The 22,406-nt window shown below is 37.2% G+C and overlaps 1 protein-coding gene across 1 annotated transcript; it reads left to right on the top strand.

Annotated features, from left to right (window-relative positions):
* Positions 1 to 20,120: 20,120 nt before the first annotated feature.
* LOC145130183 (uncharacterized) lies at positions 20,121 to 22,002 on the top strand. Its single transcript, XM_079065023.1, has 3 exons — positions 20,121 to 20,264; positions 20,817 to 21,734; positions 21,961 to 22,002. The coding sequence occupies exons 1-3, from the start codon at positions 20,121 to 20,123 to the stop codon at positions 22,000 to 22,002; spliced, it is 1,104 nt and encodes a 367-aa protein (XP_078921149.1).
* Positions 22,003 to 22,406: the final 404 nt, after the last annotated feature.

The raw sequence follows: 22,406 nt of genomic DNA, 5'->3' as shown, positions 1-22,406 counted from the left end.
ATTTTATTAAACAAACGTCATGAAGAATTAAATTTGTTTCTTTTAACTAATATGACCAAGAACCATTAAACTTACTATATTGTGATTTAAGTCAAGAAAAAACAATGATATATGAATCAAAAGATAACTTGAGGCGTTGTCTTCCTTCCCTATATGTTAGTATTAAAATTCATGTTAGTATGATGCATCCTAAATAAACAAATTATGTATAAAACAACCGTATCAGATCGGTGTTTGTATAAAATCTTCTTAACCTAATAGAATTATACCATCCAAATAAAGATGGCATGTTCATAAAAGACCTATATGTAATTGAAAGTATGACAAAATGTTAATTTAGATTAAATGAAAGACTGGCATGTTTTTTTGGATTCCCGCTAAGAAATCAAATCTTTGTGTTAGTTGGATAGGTTGGTTGGAAAATCCTAAATTAGCAATTTCATCTTAGTAATTCTCTGGCTTTTGCTAATTTTTAATTTTATGATGTCATTCAAAATAAATAAATAAATAAAAATAAAAGGGCAAGGGTAAAGAAATTGATTGAAATGAAATATGGTACTATTGTTAACATTTTTGGATTATTGTGATATTAAATACATATCTTTGATACTCGGACATGTATGAATGTGGAAGTTGGGTAAGACAAAGGTCGAGGTTAATTTAATTTTAGGGCGTGTTCGGCACGGAGCTTTTGGGAGCGTTTAAGAGCTTCTAGCTTCTAGCGTTTGACAAAACGCTCCGTTTTAAACAGAAAGTCTTGTTTGGCACTACAAGCTTCTAGCGTTTAGTTTAAACAAAATGTTTCAAATCCAAATGCTACTTCATGTAGCGTTTAACAAAACGCTACAAGCTACAAGCTACCCGCCACCCGCTACAAGCTACCCGCTACCAGCTAATTTTGCCGAACACGCCCTTAACCTCTTAAAATGAACGCATGTGTATTTTTACCCATTACGAGATACATGTCACAAATGATTGCACTTATTTATAGCATGAGCCTTTCCCTTTGAATGAAATTATAAATGTATGTTTTAAATAGCATCCTTTCGAAATGTATGTTCTTACGAAAGATTTTATATGATAATATTGTTACCGTACATTGCATACACATTGCGTGAATGATATGCAAACTGAAAGTGAAGTATTCTTGTGGTGTGCTCATACATACATAATGAATGTGAATTTCATATTATTTAGCATTGATCCAGCCCTTGGGATAAATATTGGGATGATATCTCCTGTCGTGAGGTCTTCACCATTCAATTTAGGAAATGTCTATTAAAATGCCCTAAGTGGGTAAGGCATATTATGATATTAGTCTAGTTGGGAAAGGCTGATTAGACATATGCTCTCACATGTTTGCGCCTAAGTGGGTAAGGCGCACTAGGAATGATTGGATTATCAAAATGAATTGATTTTCTTCTCACCGTGATACAAGGGAACTATAGAGATTCGATAAGGCCGTTTTACAAAGTATATGTGCTTGAATTATGCATTAAACCAATGTAAAATACTTGATTTGAATTGAAATCGCTTTGCATCAAAACTTATGTTTCTCATGAGACATAATTCTACTTATTTGATTTTATTTGACATGTATTCCAGGTTCAGAATTGATGAAGTAGCATACTTAGTTTCCAACACATGGTTTTTATGTAGGGATGAGGCTAAAGGTACATAAGGTGGGTCACTTGACCCATCTAAAATATCTTTTTTTATTAAAAGTTATATATAAAAATAATTTATGACATACCTTAGATATTTGAGAGGACATGTCTTAATGTTTTTGGCAAAAAATATATTTATAAAAATCAACTTTTCTAAAGCTTATATGGTTTTCTATCGGTTTCACTTAAATAATGAACCACGTGATTTTATGTTTTAGACTCACCATTGCTTATATGATGACTATAAGAATGGATTTTTGGGGTTAGCGAGAGGGAAGCGCGTATACATTAGCTTTGAATTTTATTATTCTCAGAGTGTGGCTTCTATACGACTTTCGGATGTTGTTGTAACACCCATGTGGGGCATGTAAGCTTTTGGGGGGGTTTACTTTCTTCAAGGAGTGTAATTACTCAATGTTGAATATACTAATTCCTTGTAATTACTCAATGTTGAATATCAGTAATACTCACTAAACTTTTCAAGTCTAACCAACGTATTTTGACATATATTCAGTTTTAGCATTATATATTTAGAAGATGTTTATTTGAAGTTAGAATAAACATACAAGCGCTTGCTTTAAACTTTTGTTTCTTGATTATTATGTTATACCTTCTTATGATTTGACATTTAAAGATTTTTAAATTTCAAGAACTATATTGTTTGAGGCATTTATCTGCAAAATGATGTTCTTTTATAAAAATATTTTGGGGGGTTTTATTTTGAATGACTAATTTAATTATCTCATACATGGGATGTTTCAAGTTGTGATGCAATACGCGGTACTCAGGCATAAGGTTTGCGGTGCTCGAGCAGAACATTTGTGATGCTCGATAAAGTGTATGAGGTTCTAGAGAACCAAGGTATGTTCGAGCAGAAAGTCTATAGTGCATGGATCAGAAAGCCTGTTCACTTGATGACGTTTTGGGGTTGGCTCACAAACAATTTTTTATGTTAACTTGTCATTATAAATAAATCACTTTGTATTGTTGTAACAATAAACAAAAAACAGCCATATGATGGTCATGTTTCTACAATTTTCATAAAAATTTCTCTCTAGTTCCTTTTCTTCGCATCTTTATCGTATGTTATTATGTGTTTATTGATTTTTTTATCCTAACCGGGGCGATAAAAATGTTTTATATGAGAAATGTGCATTTGTTAGGAAATATTATTTAGTGAATGACGATTGGAGTCCCCATATTCTCTCATATCTCTTCATCATTAGTGAGCATTATGATAAACATTATTATGAGTTTTATGAGTGTAGTTATGTACCACTATAAAGTATATTCATAACATAGCTCACATTTCATTTTACTATTTTGTAAGCATAAATAATGAGTAATATGTATTGTAAAGGTTGGTTGTTTTACCCAAGGGCGGAACACGAGCGAATTAACTGGGGGGGGGGGGGGCGCAAAACCATGGAAATAACGTAACCCAAAAAACTTAGAAAGCTACTAATCTAATTATTAGAAATAACATTTGGTTTACTATGTTCAATAACACGAGAATTCGAAAAAAAAACAATAACTTTTGGCACTTGGCAGCTTTTGTATCTTTAAGTCTTCACTACTGCCGACCATTGACATACTAACATTTTAGTGAGAGAAAGTAAAAGATAAAAAGAAAGAGAAAGGGAAAAACTTACAGATGAAAAAGAAAGATAAAGTGAAAAAAAACGTAAAACTTACCGATCTGGCAGAGAGGAGAAAGGGAGAGCATTCCAGCGAACACCAGAGGCGAGACACCAAAGTCAGAAACGTCAAACTGGAGAGACGAAGTGGTGAGCACTTCGGTGATGACCACATAGACGTTTATCTGGTCTAAGGTTTTTGAATTGTGATGAGAAGTACGACGGAGGTGAGCACTCCTTCTCCGTTGTTACTATGTTTACCGGCAAGTAATATTTTTACGACAAGAAATCTTTTCTCAATTTTAGTCTAGGGTTTTGTACTTTATCAAAGATTGAGTTAATATGTTGATATTAGAATATTTTTATGGTTATCTTTAGTTTCCTAATTATCATATCCCGATTTCTTTGAAATTGGTAGTGATTTTTTAAGTAAATTTTTGGATTTTGTTACAACAATATATTTTCGTAATTATCAGTTGAAATAGTCAAACAAAATTAAATTTCTGGAGTTTCAAAGTTTTTATTTTAACATTTTTTTAAATTACATTATATATAAATGCATATCTAATGAATCAGGGGGCAACGAAGTGTGTGAACAAATAAAACCAACTCTTATGTATTTAACTACTACAATAATCCAAAAAATCAGGGGGGCCATGGCCCCCTGGCCCTATAGAGAATCCGCCCATGGTTTTACCATAAGTAATGAAATAAAGTTCTTTACAATCTCATTTCCTACATTGTTCTATAAATTAACTTATATTTTATAATACGTTATCAACAATACTCTACCATATAGCTCAACCTTCTTATCGTTCTTCTCATCTTCAAGTATGTATATTTTATAAGTTCACATGTACAATGCTCATACGTTATTTTATGGAATTTCTTAACTAATAATACCCTAACATACAAGTCTTTATTTTGATTGATATTTTCATTATGAAAAACCTTAGCAAACTTGAGTTCATGGCTCTTGACATCAGTGGAAATAATTATTTATCATAGATCCTTGATGTTGAAATTCACTTTGATGTTATGGGTCTTAGAAACACCATAAAGCTGCAAATGCATTAAAAATGCGACAAATTTCCTTCTTCATCATCTTGATGAAGGATTGAAAGTCGAATACCTCATTGTCAAAGATCCAGCCGATCTTTGGAATAATCTCAATGAGAGGTATGATCATCAAAAAACATTGGTACTTCCTAAAGCTCATTTTGATTGGTTACAACTTCGGTTACAAGATTTTAAATCTATGAGTGAGTATAATTCAACCATGTTTAAAATTACTTCTCAACTAAAATTATGTGGTGAAACTAGAACTGATGAAGACATGCTAAAGAAAACATTTTCTACTTTTCACACCACTAACATGCTCCTGCAGTAGCAATATCGTGAGAAAGGTTTTAAAAAATATTTGAATTAATATCATGTCCTCTTGTGGCTGAACAAAACAATGAGTTATTGATGAAAAATCACCAATCACACCTGACTGGTTCTAGATTGTTCCCTGAAGTAAATGCAACATCATAGTCATGGGTCTAACCGCGGTCGAGGTCGAGGTCATGGATGTGATGGAGGTCGTCATAATTATCGTAACAACAATAAAATGATTACAAGTGACCATGAGAAGTGGAAGGATAAAAAAAACCCACATCCTAATGATAAAAGTGTTTAAGGCAAAAAGAATGTTGAAAATATTTTTCACCGTTCTGGAATGACCGATCATTGGTCTTGTACATGTCGCACTCCAAAGAATTTTGTTGATCGTTATCAATATTTCCTAAAATCTAAAGAAAAAAATGCGGATTTTTTTATTTAAAATAGTTTTCACGAAGATCAACCACAAATGACACATTTGGAGGTTGTCGGTTTTCTTGTCTGCCCGGAAGGGACAAGTGGTGCTGTAACACCCGTTTTCTAAAATAGAGCAGTTGAGGACTTAGAGGGATCAAAGGTAAGGTTTTGGGAAAAACCTTGTGCCACAACGTGGTGAATGGAGCACCAAACGCGTATCCAGATGACCTCCTCGACATGGCAAGAGGAAGGCCACAACGTGACAGCTGATGCAGCCCAAGCCCATGATATTTAGTGTTTTCTCCATATTTAAGCACCTAATCTCAATGATTAGGGCATCCTCTTTAGCCTCCAACCCCCTATCAATGAAACCCTAGCCTCCATGAAGATTTGAAAGCTTGTTCTCTTAATTTGAAGCTTATTCCTTGGATTTTAGTGAAGCTTGAGAAGAAGGAAGTTTACAAGGAAGCAAGGATCTGGTTTGGATCCATCATTCTCTTCAATTTTCTAAGCTACTTGGGATATAAAGTTCTCACATTTCCTAGTGAGTTGCTCAGCATACTGACTAGGCACGAATTTATCTCTACATTTTGCCCATAGTAACAACTAAGTATGATGTTTTCCTTAAAAAGTTGGTCAGCGTAACGACTGGGTGTAATCTTGTATTTAAAATTTGGTAAGGGTAACAACTGGGTACGATGTCATGTTTGAAAGTTGGTCAAGGTAATGACTAGGTACGATGTTATCCAATAAAGTTGATCAGCGTAACAATGTTGTGTTTGAAAGTTGGTCAGCATAACGACTAGACACAAATTTATCTCTACATTTTGCCCATAGTAACAACTAAGTATGATGTTTTCCTTAAAAATTTGGTCAGCGTAACGACTAGGTGCAATGCTGTATTTGAAATTTGGTAAGGGTAACAACTAGGTACGATGTCATATTTGAAAGTTGGTCAAGGTAATGACTAGGTACGATGTTATCCTATAAAGTTGCTCAGCGTAACAATGTTGTGTTTGAAAGTTGGTCAGGGTAACGACTAGGTACGATGTTATCTTTAAAGGTTGGTCAGCATAACGACTAGGTACGATATTGTGTTTGAAAGTTGGTAAGCATAACGACTAAGTACGATGTCATCCTATAAAGTCGATCAACGTAATGACTAGGCATAATATTATCTATAAATATTTTGACAGTGTATCTACCAGGCATAATATTACCCTAACGTTTCTAGGAATAATTATATTACTAGTATTATACAATTAACAATCATTATAAAATCAATAGTGTTGTATTATAACATGTATTTCCCCCGTAAAATATTTTAAAATCGTAAAAGTGGGCCCGTGAACTCACCCTTGAAGCGTGTTTTACTAGACCATAGGACCGCGACTGGTAGCTTCGGGGGCTCGATATTAAGCGGCCCGAGGGAAGAGACTAAATAATAATTAACATACATAAATAAGGGATTTTCTAGATTTCTAAGATGATTTTTCGAAGAAAATCAAGAGAGAAAGAAAGTTTTAGTGTGAAATCAGAATGAGCATTGCAGCGTTATATATATAGGGAAGAAATGCAGGAAGCGCGCCCAGTCAGAGGCACGCCACACCTTAGTTGGGTGGTTCCTCCTGCTACGTGACACATGACAGAAATTTAGTGGTCTACGTACCCCCCCCCTTCTAGAAGCCTGTGTGTCGCGCGGTTGCGCGCGCCGAAATGCTCATTTTTGTAAATTGTGTAACTTCCTCATACAAGCTCCGTTTTTGATGTTATTTATATCTACGCATAAATATCAACGAGTACTACAACTTTTATTTAAGTTGTTTTGACTAATTCTAAATTTATTTTTAGCCCTTATTTTTATACGTTTAAATGATTTTGCGATAATCATATCTCTCGTGCGGACTCTGTTTTTGGCATTTTTTGTCTCAAAATTGTTATCTCGAGGAGTACTAAGATTCTCCTTTTGGTGACTTTAGCTAAAAGTCAATTGTTCTCTATGTAGCTTTTTACGTTGCAACTTTCTGTGTGCGATTGATTTTTATATTAAAAAAATCATATCTAATTCATATGGTATCAGATTTTTATGAAATTTATATTTTCGGGATCGGGAAGACGTGTACTTTTGTAATACGTAATTATCTACATATGATGACACTACTTTTTGGGCACCTTATTCTCCGTTTACGGATGATTTGGCTGATAACAGAATGTAAAATCTTATATTTTTATCCTGGATTGACTAATATTTAGTCTATTATGTTTGTCATGTTAGCGATCGGTGACAATTTTCGGAATTGTCACAATGGTTTTGACATCCATTTGACATACTTCATAGTCATGACAAGCATCACCCTAATCGACTTGATCTTGGCAACCGATGAAAAAGTCTCATCATAGTCAACCCTTTGGGTTTGAGTATAGCCTTTCGCAACCAGTTTGGCCTTGAATGTTTGTACATTACCATCCATGCCAGTCTTCTTCTTTTAGACCCATTTACAACCTACAGTCTTCCAAGCGGGTGTATAATTAACCAAGTTCCATACTTTGTTATCGTACATGGATTGGATCTCGCTATCCATTGCCTTTTTTCTATTTAGAAGCCTCAGGGTCTGTTATCGCTTCCTTGTAGTTAGCTGGCTCATCCAAATTTACCAATGTGTTATCACTGATAAATGTGTCCCCATTCGCAGTTATATGGCAACCATAAAATGAGGGTGGCATAATAACTCTGTCGGATCGACGAAGAGGTAACAAATTGTCAATAGGTTCAACAGGAATTTCATCCTCAGGTTGACTCATTATATGACTCCTGAATTTCTTCAAATTCAATTATACTCCCACTGTCCTCTTGATATAATCTTTCTCTCACGAAAGACTCCTCTTTAGGCTACAAATACCGCGTTATCAAAAGGTTCGTAGAACAAGTATTCAAACGACTTTTTTGGGTAACCAATCAAAATACATCTCTCATCTTTGGGTTCCGGTTTGGCATGGGTCTCGCTATTGGATTAGGTGTCTAAGCCCATAACTATAATTGGTATATACTTAAATTGGTAGAAGCACAAGTCCTTTTGGGTTGCCTTCACTCTTGCAACTTGACATGATGACTTTTGGAGAGAAGTTGAATTTATTATTTGGAATAATAAATTGATATAAATGATTTATTAATATGTTATGATAAAAATATATTAATTAGAAATCATGTTATTTAATTAATATTTAATCAGAAATTAATTTGGAATTAATTTTGGGATTAAATGAATTAATTAAAAGTGCAGGGGTTGTTTTGCAAATCATTGATAGTTGTAAAATTGGGCTCTTGGACCCCTTGGATAGGAGTGGGCGAAAATTATAGGGTGGCCCTATAAGTTTTCGTCCAAGGTCTTGTAGAAGAGGAGTCCATGGTTTGCTTATGCCTTAAGCAGGAAATTAGTGTTTCCACCTGAAAACCCTAACTTTAGGACTAAGCAACGTGCAATATATAAATAAGCTTAGCCTTGGGATTTTCGGCCACCTTGGAAGAACCCTGGTAGACCCGAATTTCTAAGAGCATTCCCTCCTCTCTCCTCTCATCCTCTTGCAAGAGTGTTTGTAAGCCATTAGAGGTGTCACATTTGAGGCACTTGCTTTCAAGATTTCAAGATCTGTAAGGATTAATTGTTATTACTACATAACAATTGAGGTATGAATCTAAACCTTATTATTTGATGAATTTTGAATTATATACTAGCTTCTTAGGGTTTCTCTTTGATATTCAAGTTTGCATGTTCAACTAGTGAAAACCTAGATCCTTAATCTTAGGGTTGCATGAACACATAGGATTTGTATTTATGCTTATAACCCATCACTCGCATCTAACGAGAGCCTCACAACCCAAACCTTGATATGTGTGAGTGAGGGAGGTTTCCCGCTCCACATTTCATGAGGTGTTTTGGCAACCTTCTTGGTAGGAACAAGATTAACGATATGGGCGAATTGTTGGATTATGTGTCTAAGCCTATAACTAAAATTGGTATATACTTGAACTGATAGTAACATAGCCCTTTTGGGTTGCCCTCAAACCTAGCAATTGGACAGGATGACTTTTAGAGAGAGAGAGAGAGATAAATTTATTATATGAATAATAAATTAAATAAATGGTTTATTAATGTTTTATGAAAATAATATATTAATTAGAAATCATATTATTCAATTAATAATTAATCAGAAATTTATTGGAATTAATTTTGGGATTAATTAGATTAATTAAAAGTGCATAGACTATTTGGTTATTTATTGATAGTTGAGGAAGGAAGGCTCTAGAACCTCATGAAATGAGGTGGACGAAAATCATCTAGGGTTAGACCTAGATGATTTCTTCCAAAGCCCCTTGGATAAGGGGATTGGGCTGCTTGGTCACCAAGCAAGGGAATCTAGAGCTTATCCCTTAAACCCTATCTTTGGCCCCTAAGTATCTTCAACTATATGCGGAACCCCTAGCCCATTGATTTCGTCCACTCCTTCCCTCTACAAGCCTTGGACAAAAATTGCTTATCCCCTCTCACTTCTCTTAAGTTATCCTCTTGCTAGCTTGGGTGTGATTCCATTAGAGGCACGACATTTGTGGCGCTAGCTTCCAAGAGATTTTCAAAGGGAATTTCTAGTTGTTTGTTATAACAACTAAAAGGTATGTAATCCAAAAACCATCTCTTATATTTTTCGAAAATATCCTAGGGTTTCTATGGTTCTATTTGATGTTCTTAGTTATAGGTTCAATAGAGAAAACATAGATCCTATTTAGGTTACATGCAAACTTAAGGGTTTTATTTTTATTTGTTTACCTAAATCTCATTAGTGGAATCAGAGCGTTTGGTTTGTTTTCTGTTGAATAGTTATAATAGAAGAATAGATCAATTAGGGTTTATAGAAATTAAACCCTAAAAGGCCATGAATTTCGAATAGGGTTAGGGTTTTAGAAACCCTAGCCCCTTCCCCAGTTTTCGAAATTTAGGGCTATGGTTTTGAAACCCTAGCCTTCCTCCCCAAGTTTTTTCAAAAATGGTAGGTTATTAGGGTTTCCATATTTTAGATAATTGTTAGTTTAATTTGATTAAAAGGGATAATTATAAAATTGGATAAATCCTATACCCTAATTTTCGAAAATTAGAGGGTAAGGATTATGAATAAATTATTTGATTAATTTAATTAGATAATCCTTAAATGATTTAATTTATTTAATTAACTATTAATTAAAAGATAATAATTAAATCATTGTCAATTTATTTTAAATTTAATTAATTAGATATTAATTTCGAAATTTAAAATATAAATCCTAGTATTTTGAAAAGTTTAAAATACACCTTATATATATTATTATTAATTGTTAATATATTATATGTATAAGACTAAGTCAGTCAAGTTGCTAGTATGCCTCATTCACGAAGCCGATTTATAAGGGGGTATAAGGAAACTGCCTATAAAATGGTAATCGAATGGGTGTCCACTCTATCCCACCGCTTCCTTGATTGGTGGAGGGTCGTTAGTAGAACAGACTTGATAGGACATTAATTCTCATTAGAATTATAATGATATTAAAAAGTATTAGAACCTTCTTTTATTAAAATCCCAAATTTAGTTACTTTAGGAAAAATGTGAATTTGTATGCTAACCAATGGAATTGCACATTACATTTAATAAGTCGTTAGTTGAGTGTGTGTGGTTAACCAGCACACTAATTGGGACTAATAAAGAGTTATAATAGGTATCTCATAAATTATCATTGTTGATAGAGCATGTGTGGCTTACCAACACATCAATTGGGATGATAAATGATAATGAGGTTGCCAAGCACATTTGCATGGTTATTCACATCTTGTTTGTGATCCTCGGTATCCCAGCCACAAATAGAAGAGCATAATTAGATATTAAACATGTCATTGAGTAGTTTCAATGAATCTAAAAAGACCTAGGTATTTCACTTTACTTAATTTCTTTTAAATTTCGTTTTCTATTGGTGGAATTGGTAAATCGTCATTTACCTACCTTTATAAAATTTACAATTAGATTACGACATCCCTTTTTGTAAGTTGTGAATTATATAGTTGGATCCTAGCCTTAATATTTTATTTTGGGTTATCATATTAAGGATTGTTCTTATATAACTAAAACTACCTTCCTTTTACAAATGTCTACTCCAACTGATGCTTCTGCTTCCTCCTCCTCCAACCACCGCAACTTTTCCTTGCTCTCTATCTGCTCCAAAGTCATATTGGATGGTTCCAATTATAATGATTGGATGCGAAACATTAAGCTGGCCCTTCGTAACCAAGCAAAGCTACTCATGAAGAATATGCTTCCTACCAAAAGCACTATGATAATGCAACAAAAGTTGCTTGCATCATGGTAGCCACCATGACCCATGAGATGCAAAGGTTTTATGAGAATTATTGGCCCTATGAGATGAACAAGGACCTTATGGAAAAGTACCATAAGCGATCTCATCAAGAAAAGTACGAAGTGGTCAAGTCCCTTATGGCGTGGAAGATGAAGGAGGGAGAATCTGTTTGTGGCCACGTGTAAAGAATGCAACGTTACATGGAGTGCCTTGTTAGATTGAATGTGCATTTTGATAAGGAGTTGGGTATTGACATAGTCCTAAACTCCTTAACCAGTTTTTATGATCAGTTCATTCTGACCTATCATCTGAACAACAATGAGACAACCTTGGCTCAATTGCACAACCTTCTACAGACAAGTGAAGAAATAATGAAGGGTAAAAGTATAGCCTCCATTCTTGCTAGTGCTCCCGTCCTATCCATTGGAAAAGGAAAGGGTAAAAAGAGGAAAGGTCCTCCCTAGCAAACCGGAATGGAAAGTCTCATGTGCATTTAGTAGTGGCCCTAAAGGAAAGTCCAGTTCTGATCATCCACCCTCTTCTGATCCCAAATTGGCTATTTGCTTTTACTGTAATGACAAAGGGCATTGGAAAAGAAGTTGCCCAAAGTATCTTCGGGATATCAAAGATGGCAACGTGAAGCCAACTTCTGCAGATATATACATTATTTCATCTAATAACTCATCATCTTCTCGATCTTAGGTCCTTGATACAGGATGTGGATTTCATATTTGTTCTGATTTGCAGGGGCTAAGAAGAAGTGAGGAGGTGGAGCACGGTAGAATGAACTTGATCATGGGGAATAGGCGATCTTCACCTATTATCAAGATGGGGGTTTATAGTCTAGTGCTTCGTAATGGTGTTAGTTTAGATTTAATAAATTGTTGCTACTCGGCAGAAACGACAAGAAACATTATCTCTTTTCATGCATTGTTTAGACAAGGGTTTAGATATTCATTTAATGATTTGAATGGTTCTATTTCTACTTATAAAATGGTGTTTTTTATTTTGAATCTTTACCTTGTGATGGTGTGTATGAAACTGTGATTTGTGTAGACAATTTAGGCAATAGTGTATTTCAAATTGATTCGTCTAATGGTATAGACAAAGCATGCTTGTGGCATTGTCATCTTGGACACATTAACAAGAAACGCTGTAACGACCCGAAAATCATGACATAAAAACCTTTGTTTTTAGATTAATAAATCGTTAATACATGTATCTTCCATAACAACCAGATTAATTAAGTTTTAGCAAAACATTGATAGATCAGAGTAATTCATAGAAGGCAGAAACATGAGGTGTGTGCTCTGCAATCATCCCGAGCCCATCCATTTGAAAACCGAAGTACCTGAAACATAAACTGAAAACTGTAAGAACAAAGCTTAGTGAGTTCCCCAAAATACCATACAACATACAACCACAGATTATCATGCAACATACATATAGTTGTCATGGGCTCCCCCCATGGTCTTTATCTAGTATGTCATGGGCTCCCCCATGGTCTTTACCTGGAATGCCACGGGCTCCCCCCATGGTATGATATCCAATTACCACGGGCTCCCCCCGGGGTCTTCCATGTAAGTATCACAGTGACAACTAGCATACCACATAGCACGTAATGGGCCGACATTAGTGTCTTCGACCCATGGATATAGTGAGAAGACTCACCTTGTACTGCTGAATCATACAGAAACACCCTTGGCTGCAGGCTGACAAATCCATGAACTATCAATAACAAAACAACACTCAATTAACAATTGGGTTCCAATCCATAACCACAACTCCATACCTGGGGTAAAAAGACCATTTTACCCCTAACCTGGCCTTGACCAAATCTAAGACCCAAACTTACAAACGGAAAGGCCCGAAGGCTAATTAATCAACCAATGGCCTAATTTTCCAGATTGGGCCCAAACCCCTTACATGGGACTTACCTTAAGGCCCAACCATTCTTTCTAGTCCAAAACACTTTATATTCCGATGGCCCATTAATAACTCAAACACTCAAGCCCAAATACCCAAAAACCACTCGTGGCCCAAACCATGGCCTAATTTTCCAAATTGGGCCCAAACCCATCGTAGGCCTTCTCAAAATAATTATCAGACCAAAACCTCATGGCCTAACACGGCCCAAGACAACTAAGCCCAACTGATGGCCCACACTGAAGCCCAATAAGCAAAACTCCCCCTGACTGATTACGCGAGGCATACTCAACTGTACGATTGTACGCTAAGCGTACAGACTTCTTGGCTTGTACGCTTCGCGTACAAATGTGTATGTAACACCCGTTTATTTATTAAATAAATAAATAAATTGATGAATGTATAGTAGCCCAAAAATCGAGTAATAATTATCGGGTTGTTAGTTTCGGGGGTTAAAGTGCAATTAAGGGACTTATTTTGAAAAGGTTTTGGAAGAGGAGGGGCTATTTGTTATCATTTGGACCAATATAAAAGAATTTATGGAAACAGGGGTTAAAGAGTAAATATTAGACTTAATTTGAGAAGAATTCGTCAAGGAGGGGCCATTTGGTAACAATTGGATTGAATTTAACAGAAAGGGGAAGGGGGAGGGACTGATATTGTTATTATGGCATAATGTTTTGAGGGATCGGGTATATAGCTTAAGGTAACCCTAACCCTAGGAATGAGAGGTGCAGCCATCACCTTACCATCCAGCCGCCCCCCTCTCCTCCGATCTCCGGTGCCATTTCCCTTTGTTGTTCAAGTCGCAACCATCTCCGATGAGGTTGCCAATCGCCGGAGACCGCCAACAACCACCAGCCATCACCTTTCTTCGTTATTCCGATCAGGAGAGACCGGCGAGTTCCAGCCGACTGCCACCGCTGCTTCGCCATCCAAACGTCACCGCCGCTGCCGGTGATGTAGTAGGCAGCCGAGGAAGACCGTTGAAGACAGTGGATGGGATCGTAGGCCGTTGTCGCTCCCGTTGAAGACGACGTGGTCGCCGGAGGTCGCGACTGCTCCTTTAAGATGACGCCCTCCTTCACTATTTCCCTTTGCTACCGTTAGTATCGCCGCTAGCCACGACTGCTGTCACTTCCGTTGACGGAAAGCTGTTTCAGGATCTCAGGCGACACTCATGTATGTGTGTGTTACCTTGCTGTCACCAGAAACGAACTCGTGAAGACCGCCCTTCGCTGGGTGCTGCTACCTGCCGCCACCATTAGCGCCTCCGCCGCCACCGTACGCCGCTAGGTGGGTGGCTGGGTCCTTTCTACCAACAAAATGCGTGTGGGTGTATTTCTGTCGAGTAGGTGTTGCGTGTAGGGCTGTTTGGCCGGAAACTACAAGAACAGCCACCACCACCACCGTGAGGTGGTGGCTGCCGCCATGAGCCACCATTGTGTGTGTATGTGTTTAGCCTAGTATGTGTGTGTGTGCGGTTTGGTTATTTTGTTGTAATTTTGTATTAATTGGAATAGTGAAGAAAATCCGTCACCACCACCGTTAGGTGGTGGCTGCCGCCACCGGCCGCCGTGTCGGGTGGCGGTGTGCTTGCCTCGTTGAGTTCGATTCGTTTAGGGTGCTTGAAACCCTAATGGGCCTTGTAAGCCCTAATGGACCCTAATTGACCCAATAAAACCCTAATGGGCTTAATGATATTCTAGTGGGCCTAATAGGCCCAATAAAGCCCTAATTGACCTAAAAGCCCAACAAATTGATAAATGGGCTAGTATTTGGGTTGGAAACCCTAATTAGGGTTTTGAAAACCCTAATGCCAATAAAACCCTAATTTTGAGAATTAATCGGGACACACACGTGAATTATTTAATAACTTGAGATATTAAATAATAATCATTGGCAAAGATTAATCTAAGAAATATTGGACTTAATGGATTAAGTCCTTAGAGGATTAAGTCCTTAATGGGTTAAGTGAGAAACACTTAACCCTGATCGTCATTTTATGTGAAACCCTAATTTCACTTGGGTTTATTGTTGGGCCTCTTTATTGGGCCTTGATGATTGGGTTATTAATGGGCCATCCAAAGTCAAGCAATTAGACTAGAATAATTTAATGGGCCTAGGGTAAGGCCCATGTAAGGGGTTTGGGCCCAATTTGGAAAATTGGGCCATAGATGGGCCATAGTGTGGGCCTTAATGATTATATGATGTTGGGCCTTAGAATAAGACCATGTATAGGCCTGGGCCCAATTTGGAAAATTGGGCCATGTGTTGGGCTTTGATTCCTAATTGACTTTGGGCCTATGGATTGGGCATTGGGCTTGAATAAGCCAAGCTTGGGGTAATGTAGTAATTATCCAAAGAATGCACTCATGGTTATATAGTGGAACCCAATTATTAATTGGGTGTTATTTTTGTGATTGACAGTTCGGGAATCTGTCATCCAGCAGCTGGGGTTGAGTCTGCGGGACTTCAGCAGTGTGGGATTGTGTCTACGGGACTTCAGCAGTGTGAGGTGAGTTACCTTCCAGTAGAAGTGGGTCTACGACCACAATGCCGGCCCACTAATAGGAAATGTTTGTTAGATGATTGTCTTTGTGATAATTATCTGGTGTGTTGTTATCTGATATGCTTTATGTGCTAGGATGCTATGACATATCTGTTAGTAGTGGTAGGGGTGATATAGCCCCTAGTTACCGGTTGAAAGATACCAAAAGGGTAGATAGTACCCATGCATGCCTAGCAGTATGATCATGATATGTTATTATGTGATAGTGGTAGGGGTGAAATAGTCCCCGGTTACCGGTTGAAAGATACCGAAGGGGAGGTTAGCTCCCGGCTACCGGTTGAAAGATACCGAAGGGGTAGGTCGGGCACCCAGATATACCTGACAATATATTTATGCATGTTATGTTATGCTATTATGTGATAGTGATAGGGGAAACAGTCCCCGGATACCGGTTGAAAGATACCGAAGGGATAGGCCAGCACCCGGATATGCTTGGCAATATATGTGTTGTATGGTATGTAGTATGATGGGGGAACTCACTAAGCTTCGTGCTTACAGTTTGTAGTTTTGGTTTCAGGTACTCGTTTTCAAAGGAAAGGAGCCGGCTTGATCGCAACGCATCACATTATGTTTTCCACACATGAGATCTTTGGGATTACACTCTGATATGGTTTTATGATAATATGTTTTGATTATTGATACTTTGGTTTGACATGAGATATTAATATGAATGTTTTTATACTGATGGTTTTATATAATTACTTAATTAAAACGAAATTTTTGGTCTTGAATTTTTGGATGTTATAGTGTATGCCCAGGGTACTCCTCCATTGAGCCAAAACCTTCATTAAGCTCTTAATGCTTGATCCCATAAGTCCAAAACCACATATCTACTTCTAAATGAAAGTCTAGAACCATAAAGTCACTGGCTTGGTGACTTTGCATGCCCCAAGAAGACCTAATCTCAAATTGTAGCATTCTACTTTCATGAAAAGGATCCAAACTCAAACATGGATGGTTTTAAACTCTAAAGGTGCCAACTTTGTGGACCTTGAGACTCAGAAACACTAAGAGGGGCAACTCAAAGCTCCTGGAATGGAATCAATATCACTGATCTCATTCTTGGGACCAAAATGAACCAAAACTCATAAATGATAGATCTAAGACATCAATAATCAAGTTCAAAGTTTTTTACCTCCAACAAGCTGGAAAATGAGACACATAAGCAATATCCATAAGTTCTTCCTTGATTCCCATCCTTGCACCGAACTCCATCTTCTTGGAAGTGGACCAAATACACCAAAAATGGACACCATGAGCTCAAAATGTAACCATGAAGGCCAAAGGACGATTTAGGGTTTTGAGAGGGTGGAGGCTGACCTAGAAATGAAGATAAAGGGTTAACATTATGCTTATATAGGGTACAACTGATAGCTTATTTTATTTCCTTATTTTTATTAGTTTATTTTAGTATTTTTAGCTCTTTTTATTAGTATTTCATTGTATATTCTTTATTTTCTTTATCATGGATCGTGTCGGGTACTTTCTATTTTGCATGAGATATTTTGTAGGGTTTTAAAGCTCGTTGCGGTTGCGATTTGACTGCAGTTGGGCTTGGTGGGCTTTTCGATGCATTATTGGGCTTTACCGATCCATCAAAAGAGATTTGGGCTTAAAAAGTTGAAGATTTAGATGAAGTGGGCTTTTGAAGATATGTCAAGGATTCTTATTTTGGGCATGGACTATCCATATTTAAAGCTTGAAGGTGATTGGCCAATTTCAAATCACGTGAGACATGGAGGGGACCAAGGGAATCTTGGATAGTGGAGTGGTGTAGTGGAGAAAAATAGACCAATAACATTCCAGCAACACTTGCGAGGGTGGAGTCTCAGTCGCGCAACACTTGCGCGGGTACCCACGCAACTGCACACTTTTGGGCATTTTGGTCATTTTGTTCACCATTTACTTTGGGGGTTGGATCTTTCAGCAAACACTTCGATTTTCCACCATTGGAGACCATTAGAGGCGATTTTTGGAGCTTGATACTCATTCTTCTCATCTTTCTAAGTAATTGGTAGATTCTTGATGCAAAAACACTTTTTTGATTGTTATTTTGTTGCCATGAGTGGTTAGTTTCTCTATTTTGGTTAACTTTGGCTAAAACCCTTGGATATTTGTGGGATTTTGAAGGATTCATTCTTAATTGTCATTTATCTTATGTTTATGATTCTAGTTCATATTTCTTATGCTTGTTTAATACTTTGATCATGAGCTTGGTACTTGAATGAGCAATTGTTGGTTTATTTCTTTGGTTTATCATTGAATCATTGAATTTACTTAGAACAATGACTTTATGATGGTAGAAATCATCTCTAGCTTATGAGTCATGACTCCTTTATGGATGTGTAAGCATTGACATCCTCTAGGAAATGGGGATTCCTTCATTCTTAAGGCTAATCAACTTATTGGGTTCAATTCCTTCAATTGGATCCTTGATTTTGATTAAGAAGGTGTTTTGTAGGCTTCCCCAACCTCTATAATACCTATGAGGAATCTTGTCATATCATGCTTCATGATTGCTATAACCAATTTGTGATGAATGATAAGCTCCGTGTTGAATCCTAATGATAAACACACAAATGTTCATTGTGTTGAATTGCCTTGGTTAACCAATTATCTCCAATATTTGAGCATCTCACCATCTTGCTTAATTGCAATCTTTTTAGTTATTCAAGTCTTTTAGTTTTCAAGCAATCACAACACCCCCCCTTTTTAGTTTAATTGTAGTTAGTTAGTTTATTTACACTAGTTCTATTGGATTGCATTGGTGATTGAATACAACCATTTCCCCGAGGATCGATACCCCTTTTTACCATTATATTACGTTTTATTTGCAAACAAAGGGTGTAATTTGCTTAGTGGACTTGACATCCCACCAAGTTTTGGCGCCGTTGTCGGGGAAATTGGTTATTGTTATTTGATTATTTATGCCTAGGTCTATAAGAACCAGTGAACTACTCTACAATCCGGAGATTGAAAAAGAAGCAAAAAGGTTGAAAAAGTTAGCCAAACAAGCAAAGCAACAACAACTCGTTCAAGCTTCTTCATCTTCTGCACTAATCAACATAGAAGATCAAGTTCATACTTCAAGTGATACCGACACCGAACCGAGTTCTCCAATTGTTGGTCATTCCTTTGAAGACATTCCGCTTGAAAACTACATAGACATGAATCACACTCCACCTCACAATCCCAACCCAAACCCAAACAATCAAGATGCCAATACCCCACCCCAACAACCAAGACAACAACAACAACACCAAGAACCTCTCAGAGATATGCCACCTTGGAATCAACCCCCTCATCAACCAAATCAACCCAATTATCAACAACCACAACCACAAAACCAAAACTTCCATCAAAACAACCAACCTCAAAAAAATGCTTTTCAAGTTCAACAACAACAAGCACATCAACCAAATCAACCTAATTACCCACAACCCCTAATGTACCAACACCCAATGTACCCATAACAACCTCCCTACAACCAATATCCTAACTACCAACCTTATCCACCACCGATGTACAATCATCAACAATACCCATACCCACCTTACCAACAACATACCAATTACATGCAACAATATCCCAATAACCCCAATCTACCCAATCCCCCTCAAGAGTTGACACTTAGACAAATGATGGAGACAGATGTTACTCACACACCCCTTGGTATTGTTTATCCCGCAAACTGCCGAGGGATTGAATTGAAGTCAAGTTTCATACATCAACTCACCAAGTTCCATGGTTTGGATAAAGAAGATCCTCAAACGCATTTGAAGTCCTTTCATATGATATGTGTTAGCATGTTGCCCGAACATGTGACATTGGATGATTTCAAGTTAACCGCCTTCCCGCTCACCTTGGAAGATAAAGCTAGAGAGTGGTTATTCAATTTACCACCGGGATCTATTCACATATGGGAAGAGTTACTCAAAGCCTTCAATAGCAAGTTCTATCCCACTTCGCGGATATCAAGTCAAATAAGTGACATTTTGGGGATTCGTCAAGGGGAGAATGAGTATTTTCATGATTTTTGGGAGCGATTCAACAACTTGTGTACAAGTTGTCCCCAACACAACATACCTGAACAACTACTTCTTCAACAATTTTATGAGGGTATGAATGAAAAAGATCGAAGGATGATTGATGCTTCAAGTAGTGGTGATATCTTCAACAAGATACCTCAAGAGATAAGATTGCTTTTTGGTACCATTTCTCACAATCGAAGAAATTTCGGGACTCAAAATGAAATGAAGAGGAATTCTCCACAAGTGGTTGGTGAAGTTAGCAACACCCAACACTTGGAATCAAAGCTCTTGGATTTGACTAATGTGTTAAATCAAATGGTGGTAGAAAGTGGTCCACAATTGATGGTGTGTGGTATTTGTGCAATGACGGGACATTATACGGATAAGTGTACCACACTTGGTAGTGAACCGGAGGATGTTAATGCAATGGGAGGATATCAAGGTCAACCAAGACCCATGGGATTTCAAAACACCTATAACCCAAATTGGAGGAATAACCCAAACAACCCATACCCACCAAATGTTATGACGAGACCTTAATATCCACAATATCTTTCCCAAACACCTCCATATCCACAAACATCTTATACCCCTCCAAATTACCAACAACCTCAACTACAAGGCCAATCAAGTGGTAACCATCAAATGAGTCTTCAAGAACTCGTTACTTCTCTTGCTCAAATCCAAACCCAATTTCAACAAGAGACCAAGAACACCTTCTCCAATATTCAAGCACAAATTGGAGACTTGGCCACCGCTCTCAACAAGATAGAACAAAGGGGTAAACTTCCATCTCAAATCGATAAGAATCCAAATGTGAGTGCAATAACCTTGAAAAGTGGGAAAACACTTGGAGAAAGCAACCCCAAAAGATTTTCAAGAGAAGAAGATGATGAGGTTATTGTTGTTGAACCTTCAAGGGTGGTCGTTCCTCCAAAGGAACCGGTTGTGACAAATATTGAGCAACCCGAATCTTGCAACAAGACCATCAATCCATTGGTCATACCACCACCCTTCCCTTCCCGATTAGCCGCTTCAAAGAAAAACGAGGAAGAAAATGAATTCTTTGAAACTTTCCGCAAGGTCCAAATCAATATTCCACTATTGAATGCTATTAAGCAAATTCCAAGTTATGCAAAATTTCTCAAGGATTTGTGCACCAAGAAGAGGAAATTCAAGGCAAATGAAAAGATTCAAGTCAATACAAGCGTGTCTGCGATTATCCAAAAGAAGTTACCTCCCAAATGCAAGGATCCAGGAATATTTGCTATCCATTGTACCATTGGTGATTTGCATGTCGAAAGTGCCATGTTAGATCTTGGAGCCTCGATCAATGTGATGCCATATTTGGTTTTTCAATCTCTCAATGTTGGACCTTTGGGAGAAACGGGAGTAATTATTCAATTAGCGGACAAGTCAAGTGTGTCTCCAAGAGGAGTGTTGGAGGATGTGTTAGTACAAGTTAATCAACTTGTTTTTCCCGCAGATTTTTATATCATTGATATTGAAGAGAAGACTCCTTCCAAATCATCTATGATCCTCCTTGGAATACCTTTCATGAATACTTCCCACACAATCATTGATGTCCACAATGGAAAGATCACTATGGAAGTTGTTGGAGAAACCATTGACTTCAACATCTTTGAAGCAATGAGGTACCCTAGCAACATTTATCCATTGTATCGGGTTTATGTGATTGATCCAATAAATGGGATAAGCCCTAATGTATGCACACAAAAGATTCTTATGGAAGATTATTGCAAGCCTAGTATAGAGGCTCAAAGAAGATTGAATCATCCAATGATGGAAGTGGTCAAGAAGAAGATAATTAAAAGGTTTAAAAGGTGCAAAGAGAAGAAAAAGGCATTTCATGACAAACACATAACCCAAAAACACTTTATTCTGGGTCAAAAATATATTCTTTATCATTCATGCTTGAATTTATTCCCAGGAAAATTGTGATCTCGATGGCACAGACCTTTCATTGTTTTAAAAGTGTTTGATCATGGTGCGGTTGAAATCAAGAGTTTGGAAACGAATCAAATATTCAAAGTGAATGGGCACCATTTGAAACCATTTTATGAAGGATTTGACATGGGAGAATTCGACAACGTAACCTTGGAAACCCCGATTTATGAAGATTGAAGAAAGCAGGACTAAGTCTTGGCAAAGACGTTAAATAAATGCATTGTAAATAAATAATATCCGCTTGAAGTTTTGATGTTTCTAGGCTTAAAGTTGGTCAAAAATAAGAATCTTGTGGTTTAGCAATGATCTTGGTAAAGTATGGAAGAAAATCGGAGCTTGTGGAGCGAAAAATTGCAAAAAATGTCAAAATCTACAACTTGCACGGGTACCCGTGCAAACCTTGTGCGACCCAACCCTACCCACGCAAAA

This window comes from Lactuca virosa, chromosome 8 (genome assembly GCF_052849685.1).
Source record: "Lactuca virosa cultivar CGN04683 chromosome 8, Lactuca_virosa_CGN04683_v6, whole genome shotgun sequence".
NCBI lineage: Eukaryota > Viridiplantae > Streptophyta > Magnoliopsida > Asterales > Asteraceae > Lactuca > Lactuca virosa.
Note: the sequence above shows the minus strand (reverse complement) of the source record. Positions and strands in the feature narration are given on the sequence as shown.